The sequence below is a fragment of the Cinclus cinclus genome, chromosome 23 (genome assembly GCF_963662255.1).
Source record: "Cinclus cinclus chromosome 23, bCinCin1.1, whole genome shotgun sequence".
Classification (NCBI taxonomy): domain Eukaryota; kingdom Metazoa; phylum Chordata; class Aves; order Passeriformes; family Cinclidae; genus Cinclus; species Cinclus cinclus.
The window spans coordinates 2668680-2681100 of NC_085068.1; the positions used below are offsets into that span (position 1 = coordinate 2668680).

The 12421-nt window shown below is 47.7% G+C and overlaps 1 protein-coding gene across 3 annotated transcripts in view; it reads right to left on the minus strand.

Annotated features, from left to right (window-relative positions):
• CAPZB (capping actin protein of muscle Z-line subunit beta) overlaps nt 1-9562 on the minus strand; it is a 57120-nt gene extending 47558 nt beyond the window's left edge. For all 3 annotated transcript variants that reach the window (XR_009933903.1, XM_062507557.1, XM_062507556.1), the window contains exon 1: nt 9474-9562. Coding sequence is in view for 2 of the 3 variants with exons in the window: in XM_062507557.1 (XP_062363541.1) it covers nt 9474-9476 (3 nt within the window). In the remaining variant the exon portion in view is untranslated. The remainder of the gene's footprint in view (nt 1-9473) is intronic.
• Nucleotides 9563-12421: the final 2859 nt, after the last annotated feature.

Sequence of the window (12421 nt, forward strand, 5' to 3'; positions counted from 1 at the left end):
AAATGCAGACCTCATTCTCCTTCTCTTCAGCTACTTTTACCTTTTGACTGGTTTTGTTTGGAGTAGATTCAGCGGTTTTTATTATCTCAAACACTTCTGACCACATTGTATGTTCAGTAACAAGTTCAGCCCAATTTGCTGCAGTCAAGACCAAACAGCCCAAGTGCTGACACCACCCGTTCCACGAACACCAAGTGAGAAGGATTAGAGATTAAAATAAAAGCAAGAAGTGATAGATCGGAAGGCTTTAGCAGAAGCTGCTCTACTCTGTCTCCCCCAGGTCCCCTGTAATCTGTATTTATTTACAGAGCAATTGTACAAATCACGTCACAGCTTTTGAGTCAGCGAATCCTCTTTGGAGACATTCTCCTGCACATTATTTATTTTATTCTGCTGTGCTCTAACTTTTAAGTACAAGTGAGCACATAGCAATACTAGCCCAAATTAATGACTGAACACACTGTCACAGCTTGTTTTCTGATTTCAGGTCTCAGTGTTGTACACACTGCAAATACAGCCAAAAAAACCTCAAACACTGAGCAGCTTTTGTCCTCCACTGCTCCAGGAATGGAATACACATGAAATTCAGAGGGACCTCTTTAAAGAGGTTCTCTAGGAACAAGTAACTCGTGCATCTGCCCTGAAGCCTCAGGCAGAGGAACTAAAACAATCCATGTGCAGGACAGAAGTGGGGCAGCTTTGGGCCCAGAGTGCTGCTGACATTGGATACCTGTCGCCATTTGGGCTGCCAACACAGCCATGGCAAGTCCTGCAGAGATTTAAAGGAGCAGCAATGGGCTTCTAGGGGCAGCTAGCAAAGAGATCTCCTCTAGACAAGTTCAATGATCAGTGTTTTGCCAAATCCTTGTTTATCATTTTAGCTTCCAGCAGCTCTTTCAAGCATCCTTGCAATCAGCTGTACCCAATTTCCCTTCCTCATTCCCACCTCCAAACCAAACCAGTTCCCTGTCCACAGGACAAGTCCCAACATCCCAGCCCAGCTCTAAAACAATTACTGAGTTATAATACACTGAAGGCACTTCCATCTGTGAGTTTCTAAATAATCCAGAGCTGCCTGCAGACTAATCTCACAGACCAAGCAGTTGTCAAAATATTTTACATCCACGGAGAAGAAACTACAACCCCTGATAGTCTGGATCAGGGCACTTCTCTAATTTCCTAACTGTTTACAAGTAAGGATCCTGCATCTCCAGGAGCACATTCTGCAGGTCGTTTCCATCCCTGTACGTGTTTTCTGACCAGATGCAGTTCCTGTTAGCCCATCTACAGAGGTGTACAGCACACAGAGAAAAACTAACATTTCCTTGGCATCTCCTTCCCAGCAAGGTTGTATTTCCAGATATTTGCACATACTTTTGTCTACTCAAAACTAATTTATCATTTCAGCTTATACAAATCCAGTGCAAGTCTCCATCATGTGGCCAAGGAAAAGAGCCATCACACACCACCAGAAGGGCAGGATGGAGCAGCACCAAGGCTTTCTGGGAACAGCTATTCATCCCGACCTTTTGCCAGGATCACTAACGATTTCTGCACCAGCATTTGTCTTCTGGGTAACAGAAACAATGTTTTATTTATTAAACTTGTCATTGAACATGACAATGCAATTTACCGGCTTTCATCTGGTGCCAAGAATTCCCGTGAAGCATAAAGTTTGTAAAAAGTCACTTCCCAATAAATCGTGGTGGCGAGTGACTATGCAATGTTAGCCCCACATAAAGAGGAAAGTGAGGGCTACAGATAAAACTTGCAGATTGCAAAAAAACATGTTTAAATTTTAATAAATGGATTAAAGACACTGAAGTTGCCTGTAGAACTGACCAACTTTGCCAATAGGTTTTCTGACTAATGTTACTGCACAATGGGGGATCTTCCCCATTTTAAGTCTCAATTTCACACAAAAAGCATTTTCTTTGTTAGCTCTAATTACAGATAGGAAATCTTAGCTGAACAAAATGCAAATAACCTGTTACAGCACAGTACTGAGAGACAAGAACTCTGCCTGATTTTGCAAACTCTTCATGACGCAGCTGCAACACCTGGTGTCACTACCAGGAGAGATGAACACAAGCGTGTTTGTGCCCCAAAAGGTTTTGCAATCACCTAGTGCAGTGGGTCTGAGTTGGTTCACAAGTCTGGTGACCTGTTTTTCACACTGTCTTCCTCCCTTCCACTCACGTCTTCTGAGGAAGAGCCCCAGTCTATCCTTAGAGAAGGGCTGCCTAATTTTTACAGAGGTCACTTCTTGCATTTTTTAATTGAAACCATAATTACTACAAATACAGCAGCTCTTGAGATTCAACACTGCCATTAGCCATCCTGACCATCTACAAACATGTCATTTGTGATGCTTTCTTTTAATCCAGCTAATGCTCAATGACCTTTTCAAATGCTCTTTTCTTCGATGCACTGTTTGCTTCATGTTCCCATCAGCCTGGTCACAAAATTTTTGGAACTGCTCAGTTGAAATGGAGAAGTTTCTCCTTGCAGAAAGAGCAAAGTTGGGCAAGCTGATCTTGGCCTGACAGACCCAGGTTCTCCTTCCAGTCAACTACAACTTAAATTCTGTTTTGTGAGAAATCACATAAAAAATGTGAGAAAATACACACTGTAGAGCAGCAGGGAGCATGCACTGTATTTGAAGGTGACAGTGAACATCCTGTGCTTACTGACAGAAGAACTAACACAGTGTCAACATCCCAAATTCAGGATTTGCTCTATCCCAGCTCTCTGTGGAGCTGACAGCTGCCTGGCTTCAGATGCAAACTCAGCACTTTCCAGCTCCTGGAGGCTGCAGCCAGGGTTGTAAATTCAGGAGATAACTCTGGCAAGTAACTGGATGCCTGGCAAGGCAGGCAGGAGGCAGAGAGGATCTCTCATTAGCCTCTTCCCTGATAGTCCTCCCATTCCTCAAAGGTCAGAAAAGCAGGTTAATATGCCTTCTGCTCGGGTCTCACATGTACCTGGGTGACTGCCCTGCAGAACTCCCACCAGTCCAGCTCTGTCCCAGGAACTCCAAGTTTTAAACCAGGAAGCCCCTGGTTTTGCACACCTACAGGCTATAAGAATATCACACCTAACAACATCACACCTCCCAGAATTCCCTCCTTTGCTGGAATTCCCCAGACCTGCCTACCCTTACAGTTTTTTCAGGCCTTCCTCAGCACTTTGGAACCCTCCTGACCTACCCTCCATCACACCTGCAGACAGGCACCCAGCTCCACACAGGCTCTGCCATCAATCCAGGCAGTGCTGTTTTCTGTGGGAGCAGGGCTCACCTGGCACACACGTGCCAGCTTCAATCCCTGTCACATTTTTCCTTCACTCTCACATGAACTTAATGGTTACTCCATCTGGCCAGTCTGTGCTTTACCAAACTCTGGATTAGCCCTGCCTGGAGTCACGGCTACATGAAGCTGGTTCAAACCTCCCAGTGGAGCCCCATCAATGCTGAGCCAAGATTACACACAAACTTCTCTGGATGACCCCTGGATCTGCAGGGTGACAGCACCTGGTGGATAAATACAGCTGTAGTCAGCACAATGCAGCTGATATTTTACCTCATTCCTCCATTTCGTGGCCCTCTCCTTCCTTGAATTAACACACCAAAAGCCCCATCTCTTGTTTCCTGATCCTGTTTCAGGTTGCAAGCCCAGGCTGGCAGCCAGGCCTCCACTGCCTGGGCTGGCAGCTTTTTAAATCCTGGTATTTACCAAGGCAAAAATGTCCAGGGAAGGGACGTAACAGGACATCACCTTCAAACTCAGCAGTTTGTCTAATGGAAAAGAGAGAAATTATCACCTGAAGAAACACAAACTAAATTCCCTGAGAGAATAAAGAGTATTTTATTTATAGTGGCTTCAGGCAACCACTAAGCTTCTGTCTTCAATGCAGTCTCAAACATTTTTCCTTCCACACAAAATCCTCTTACTTAAGTGCTGTTTTCAGTCTTGTTTCAGCTGATGCTGCTAAAATTGTGAGATCCTGAGTTCTGCTTTCACCCAGGCTCGTAAGGCTCCCACTTTGCAACAAGGACGTGATTAAAATTCCAAGTCAATGCACCAGGAAAAGACTCGGCTCCACTTTCTGTGGAGGACATTCCCTTCAGTCTCAGGGAAGGACACGCTCTGCCGCACAGCTGCAACACCTGGAGTCAAGTCTCAAGGGGCTAAACCCAGAGCCAGGGCTCCCAACCCAACCCTGCACTGAAAATAATGCAGGTACACTGAAGAAATATAAACTAGTGAGGTTTAATGTGTGTAGAGCAGGAATAAAGTAGGCAACTTGTGAGCAGGACAGCCAGGTAAGTCAAGTGCCTGCAAATCCATTCCCTGGTTCTTCAATCCAGCTTGGAAGGTGCAGCATAAAGAGCAGGAGGTCAAAGCTAGCTGCATATTTCCTTCTAAAGCCTACAAGAGGGAGGGAAGAAAAAACAGAAGCACTAGATAATACAAGGAAATTAATCTAATGGCTGATGCCAAGGCTCAGACCACTACTCCAGGAAACACAGCACCAGGTATTACCTAATGCAACTAAACAGAAGATTATTTTGGGCACAAAACAACAGAATAGATGCTGCTTTCAATTCCTCACTCAAAATGTCACTGCATCAAAAACGCAGGAGAATGAGAGGGTTCCACTGCATCTGGCATCACAGAGGAGAATTACAGTAACTTAGCTGAGAAACAAGCAAAGCTTCCTCCTCAAATCCACCCTCCCATTATAAACCCTCTCAGCTCAAATACCAGAGAAACGCCTTTAAAGCTTCCTCAATATCACATTCTCCCTGCACCCCACCAAGGAAATTTCAAAAGCAAATGTCTTGTCTAGCACACAGGCAAGGGCTGCAACTTCCCAGGACAACTTGTTTGGAAGCATCTGTTCCCATCCTGCTTTAGCACATAGGGCTAAGAAGTGAATTTTGGCCACTGGCTCAGATCCAGGAATTACTCAGCTCAAGTCACAAGAGTTCCACACTCTACCAGTTTCAATTACACCTTAGCCACGTTTCCACTACAGTACTTGGTCACTTCTCACAGGAACATCTGCAGGAACCCCTCAGTCACAGACTATTAAATATTTAAGAAGGCATCACACCAAAGATGAAGAAAAAGATCAGTTTATCCTCCAGTTTGAAGTGGCCACACCCCCACTGCACTGGCCTGAGCTCTTGATCTTCAAGTTAGAGAAGCTTTTTAATTAGCACAACCTACCAACAAACAAAATTTGGGCTAAAGCCCAACTAGAGAGAGCAGGAATCATGGGAAAAGCTTGTGTTGGTCAGAGATTAATTACTCCTCAGGAAGGAAGTCTCTGTGGCAAAAAAAATCAAATTTGAAATCCCATGTTTTTAAGTGAGACCTTTTTTCCCTTTATTCCTGGAAATGGCAAAGGCTTAGGAAGAACTGAAGCATAGGCCCAATGCTTGTGTTTCTCCTTGCATTAAGAGACACAAAGATTTATTTGGTTGAGGCTTTTTTAATTCTTCAGGACTCCCAGAATGAATCAGTGGGAAAGCACAAAATTATATAACACACTTTAAAAAACAGTTTATGAGTTACTTCATAAAAAGTGATTGACTAAAACATATTGATAAAAACAGAAAATCAGCATCTCTTTTGAGTATCTTCTACTCCTGCAATCATCTCCTTCACCTGGCAAAAAGGGTTATTAAAGCACATTGGATTAAAGTAGGGTAAAACAACAGGGCTGAGCATGGACAGGCCTCTGAGCAACCTGCTCTAGTGAATGTGTCCCCTTTAAAGGTCCTTCCAACCCAAAATATCCTGGGATTCCATAGCCCTAAACTGTGCACAGGCACCTTTCAGAACCTTACATTTCTCCAGTAAATTGCTCCCTTCAGCAGGCACTGAGAATAGTTTTATTTTACCTTGAGGGGGATCTATCACAGTGTGAATCAGCTCAAAGGAGACAAATCACAGCAAAACACTTCTCTACAAGTTCACGTTGCAGGGTAAGGAGCTCCTTGGATTTGACCAAATATCCCCACAAAGAGAGGACAGAAAGACCAACACAAGCATTGGCACTGCCCATCGAGTATGCAGAAGAATCCCCAGTCTAAATTTGAATTTTAAGGCTTTGGGGTGACCTAACTGGGGCCTTCCAATGCCTGCAAGGAGCTGACAGGAAGGATGATGACAGACTATGGACAAGGGATGGAGGGACAGGACACAGGGAATGGCTTCCCATTGACAGAGGGCAGGGATAGGTGGGATCTTAGGAAGGAATTTTTCCCCATGAGGGTGGGCAGGCCCTGCCACAGGGTGCCCAAGGAAGCTGTGGCTGCCTCTGGATCCCTGGCAGTGCCCAAGGCCAGGCTGGACAGGGCTGAGAGCGCCCTGGGACAGTGGAAGGTGTCCCTGCCCATGGCAGGGATGGAATGGGATGGGCTTTAAGGTCCCTTCCAGTTCAAACCATCCCATGATTCTCTGATGCACCAACAGCGAACAGGACCAGTACAGAGCATTGGGTAGTGCTGGATGATGATGTGCAACCCGAGTTTCCCAGCCATCCTTCATCCAGGGAAATCTGGGGATGGATGGAAAGCAAAGCTGACAGCTGTGGAAGTAGAAATTCAGAAGGACAGCATTGTCATTTTCCCAAAGAAAGTAATTTCTCAACTCCAGTAATAAGAACTAAAAACAGTCACCCAAAAGAGCTGAGCTGCACTTTCATTCTGTTTCACTCCCAGATGTCAACTAGTCCCATATCAGCATATATATTTACCATATGAGGAAATCCTGTTTGAACAATTTCAGCTTGTGAATGTTTTCCCCTCCCTAATAAACCACAAGATTAAGCACCACTGCAATGGCAGTATTCCCTATCCCAGTGATATCCTCTGACTTGATTATTTTGGGAATTTGCCGTTTAAGATAACATTTAGCTAAGCTCACACACTTGGTTTGCCTAATAAAACACAGACTCTACAAAACAGCTGAAGTTAGTGTTTCTCAGAAGGCACGGGGTGCAAAGAACTTGCTGTGGATACTGAAAATGTCCCCACACCCCCACAGCACATGGTGCAGGTCCAAAAGGGACATGACCACCTTAGAGATGGACTCTGATTCCAGCCAAACAACTCCTATCCTGAAAATCTTAGTGACCCTGAGCAGCACACGAGATTTGTGTTGGTGTCACTGTCACATCACACACCCTGAGCTGTGCTTCACTGCTCCTTATCTGCCTCACAAATCCTAGATGGATGATGCACAGCCAGCACTACACTAGACAGTATGAATTTATGGATGATTAAATCACAAAATTTTGCTAGAACTGTCCTCCTTTTCCTCAAAAGTTGCATAGCAGAAGAAATCCTTGCTAACATGATCAGGCCAGTTTACATAACTTGGAAAGAAAGGGTTTTATTTTTACAAAGGGTAACTGGATTCCATCCATTCACAACCCAGAAATCTCAGCAGATCCACTCTCCCAAGTCCTGCTTTGCCCTGGACAGTGCATTCCATTTATTTTTAGCACAGGAGACACTATCCATCCAGGCAGTTTTCAAGCTTCATGTGTTGCCCTGCCCTGTTTCCCTGAGCACCTGACTGAAATGTGGGCACAGCTCTGAGTTCTCCAAGGAGACAAAGGTTCCCATCTCTGCTCTACACAGACATTGGTAACCCTGTGGTACCAGGAAGGTGTTTGACCCAATATCGTGCACCATACCAACTGTTCTCTTCAATGGAAGGGCCATTCCATCCTTTCAATGTTCCACTTCTGCATTCTGCTCTCAGACCAGTAAAAGTAAAGATCCTGGAAGAACCCTAAACACAGGGTTTGCACATGAGTTGAAACTGGAGGCTGCAAGTTCATCCCCGAAGTCCACCCAACACTGGAAACTACCACATAGTGCTGGAAGTTCTGATCAAATTTCTCCTGCGCACAGTGGTCTCCATAACTAAACATGAAAAAAACAGAAGGGAGCAAAATCTTCTAACACTCAGGAAATTTCCAAAGGATTTGTCCTGTACTTCCTCCAAATGACTGACATTTACATTTAAACCCTGACTAGATTCTCCTAACAGCACACTTTTATATCCCCTTCAAAGAAGTTGGTACCACTGTTATTTTACATGAAGACTCCTTGTTTACTTTGAACTCTTTTCCTGTGGAGATTTTTGCAGTGGCACAAATTAGGACAGTTTATTGGAATCCCAATTTGATATTCCATACATACAGATTTCAGTGTGTTAAAATAAAGTACACAGATGGAATGAGATGTTCTGTCCTGCCAGAACTCAGGAACAGCGCCTGCTCTTGTTTGAACCAACAAAGAACAGAACTTTGATCATAACTGTTCTTCACCTTTCACCTGACATTAAAGATCTTTATCCTGCATGATACAGGTGGCTCCAGTTCCAGAGAAAAAAATATAAGGCATTGCCTCTGAAATTCCTATGGATGAAGGCAAGAAGTAAAGGATTACGCTGGCATGGTTAAACAGCCTTTTCATTGCTGTAGAGCCAGGCTCTGGGTTGTTCTTCTACAAATTAAACACACTCAAACATTGTTGAATTGTCATGTTGGAAAACCCAAACAAATTCCCAACACCATGAAGTGCTGTAGTTCCCTACAAGTGATTCCATCCATGAGGGGGCTCGGGAAAAGCCCCTGTCCAGGGAGGCAGGGAGCAGAGCAGGGCCTGGGCAAGCTCCCCTTTTCTCACTGTCCTGGGCAGCAGCTGACGTCTGCTCCCTTTACACAGCACCTAAGTGAAATCGAAAGGGTTTGTGCCCTGGGCTAATCCATTCGGGAAATACAACGAGATGGAGATTATTCCACACGGCTGAGGAAACTGGAGGTTCTCCGCGGGAAAGGAAAGTGCTCAGCCCTGTGGAGGAGCAGCACCCACGGCTGTAGCACCCCCTGATCGGCGGCGCTTGACTTCCCCGTATTTCGCAGATTCCATGAGATCACAGCACACTTAACACCAATCCTAGCTTCCAGACGGTGGGAGACAACTTGGATTTACGCACAGGAGCGACAGCGGATGGGCCCAGCGCTCCCACACGCCGCAGCACCCGCACCGCTCGCAATACCCCCGCAATACGCCCGCAATACCGCCAAAGCGGAACCATTCCCTGCGGAATTCTACAGCGTTCCCTCTGGAAACACTGCCCGGTACCGGCACCAGACACCTGGTAGTAACCGGACAGCGGAGCCCCGGGCGAGCCCCCCGGGCCCGGGCCCTACAGAGCGCCGGGCTGAGCCTCGGACAGCCTCAGCCCGTCCGCCAGCGCACTCAGGCCGGGCCACCCCTCCCTGCGTCCCAGCAGCACCGTCCCGGCCCACCCTCCCTTCCTTCCCTCCGCCCGGGGGAGGCCGGGCGAGGCCCCCCGGTGTGAGAGGGCGGTGCGGGCCTGGGGGGGAGGCTGTCCGGAAGGGGGGTGACCACGGCTGGGGGCACGGGGCCGGGCCGCTCTCACCATGTCGGCTGGGCGGGTGCGCGGGGCGGTAGAACGGCGGCGCCTCCCGGTCCGTCCCTGTCGCTTCGACGCCGCGGCCCGTCCGCTTCCGCCGCCGCCCGGCTGTGAACATCCGGGTCAGCGACGCCGGCCCCGCCCCCGCTCCGCTCCCCGCCAATCAGCGTGCGGCTCGCCGGCCATCGCCAAGTATGGATGCGCGGCGGCGGGGCGGGAGGGCGGGGCGGAGCGAACCACGCCACCGGCGCGGGGGGAACAGAGCGGACGGCGGCACCAACTGCAGCGCGGGGGTGAGCGCGGCGGCCAATCGGAGCCCGGGGGCGGGCCCGGGGCGGGGCCTGCGGAGGGCGCGCCAGCAGCTCGGGTCCGGCCCTCAGTCAATCCCGGAGCCTTTGCGCGGCAACGTTGTTTCCTTAAATACCTTTAAGTACATTTATATAAGTTTAAACTAAAGACAGCACGAGGCAGGCGGGTAGCACGGCAAACGCCACCCAGAAGACGTAGCGAATAACAAACTCGTCACCCTAAAGCTGGGTTTTACACAGGTAAACTGCACTTTACGTGTGTCTGTAACACATCCCCCAGGTCTAAAGTGATGTGGAAAAATAGGCGGCCTCCAGCTGCTTAAGGCCATGGATAATTATTAATTGTTTTCAAAAGGAAGTATTCGGTGTTGTCTGGGAGGTACCTGCTGGAAGCAAGGCAGACGCTGATACAGTTGGAAGCCTTCAGGGCTCAGGCAGTTGGGACAGAAATAAGAGTATCAGAGGTTTGTTGGAAAGGACCTCAGGAGACATCTAATCCAAACCCGCACAAAGGCAGAGTCCCCTGGAGATGACCAGAAGCAGGATCTCCTAAATCAGGGTATATGTACTAATAAAACATTTTTATGTGGCTCAGACTGTCAAAAAAAAAAAAAAATTCCATCTACTGGACTGGCTCCCATTACAGTGATTTCAGGTAAGACATTCAAATTCCAGACTCCTGCCTTGTCCTTCACAGAGGAATCATAGAGCTATAAAATAAAATTATACCACGAAAACGTAAAGATTCATTAATCACCAACACCTTCATCTGCAGCTTCTTTTAGAACAGGTCAGACCTTGTCTGACCACAGTTTTCTTGCCAGGAACCCAAAAAACCACAGCAGGGACTCTACTGCACACTTGGCCCTGGGGAGACAAAAGCCCTTCCCTCTGATTGCTGTAGGAGTTGAAAATGCCAAAATGGCAGTCACACCGGGCTTTTCCCTTGGATGTCACAGACAGGGCACTCACACAGGGTTTTTCCTTAGGATGTCACAGACAGGACAGTCACACAGGGCTTTTCCTTTAGATGTCACAGACGGGACAGTCACACAGGGCTTTTCCCTTGGACGTCACAGACAGTGCAGTCACACAGGGTTTCACCTTAGGATGTCACAGACGGCACAGTCACACAGGTCTTTTCCCTAGGATGTCACAGCAGTACAGTCTCACAGGACCTTTCCTTAGGATGTCACAGACAGGACAGTCACACCGGGCTTTTCCTTAGAATGTCACAAAGAGGGCAGTCACACAGTTGTTTTCCCTAGCATGTCACAGACAGGGCAGTCACACAGGGCTTTTCCCTAGGATGTCAAGGACAGGACAGTCACTCAGGGCTTTTCCTTTGGACATCACAGACAGGGCAGTCACACAGGGATTCACCTTAGGATGTCACAGACAGGAGAGTCACACAGGGCCTTTCCTTAGGATGTCACAGACAGGACAGTCACTCAGGGCTATGACTTTGAATGTCACGGCAGGACAGCCACACTGGGCATTTCATTATCATGTCACAGACAGGACAGTCACACACGGCTTTCCTAAGGATGTCACAGACAGGACAGTCACACAGGGCTTTTCCTTTGGATGTCACAAACAGGGCAGTCACACAAGTCTTTTCCCTTGGATGTCACAGAAAGCACAATCACAGAGGGCCTTTCCTTAGGTTGTCACAGACAGGACAGTCACACAGGGATTTTCCCTTGGATGTCAGAAACAGGGAAGTCACACAGGGTTTCACCTTAAGATGTCACAGACGGAGCAGTCACACAGGGCCTTTCCTTTGGATGTCACAGACAGGGCAATCACCCTGGGCTTTTCCTTTGGAAGCCATAGACAGGGCAGTCACTCAGGGTTTCCCTCGAATGTCACTTACAGGGCAGTCACACTGGGCTTTTCCCTAGGAAGTCACAGCAGTACAATCACTCAGAGCCTTTCCTTAGGACATCATAGACAGGACAGTCACACAGGGCTTTTCCCTTGGATGTCACAGAAAGGACAGTCACAGAGGTACTGTCCTGAGGAAGCTATAGAGAGTGCAGTCATACTAGGCTTTTCCTTAGCATGTCACAGACAGGACAGTCACAATGGGCCTTTCCTTTGGATGTCACAGAAGGACAGTCTCACAGGGTCTTTCCTAAGGAAGTCACAGACAGGACAGTCACACAGGGCTCTTCATTTGGAAGTTACAGACGGGACAGTCACACAGGGATTTCCCTTGGATGTCACAGACAGGAGAGTCACACAGGGCTTTTCCCTTGGATGTAACAGACAGGACACTCACACAGGGATTTCCTTTGGATGTCACAGCAGGACAGTCACACAGGTCTTTTCCATAGGATGTCACAGAGAGGGAAGACACACAGGGGTTTTCCCTTTGATGTCACAGACAGGGCAGTCACACAGGGCTCTTCCTTAGCATGTCACAGACAGGACAGTCACACAGGGATTTTCCCTTGGATGTCACAGAAAGGACAGTCACAAAGGGATTTTCCTTAGGATGTCACAGACTGGACAGTCAAACAGGGCCATCACCCTGGGCTTTTCCTTTGCAAGTCATAGACAGGGCAGTCACACAGGGTTTCCCTCGGATGCCACTTACAGGGCAGTCACACTGGGCTTTTCCCTAGGAAGTCACAGCATTAC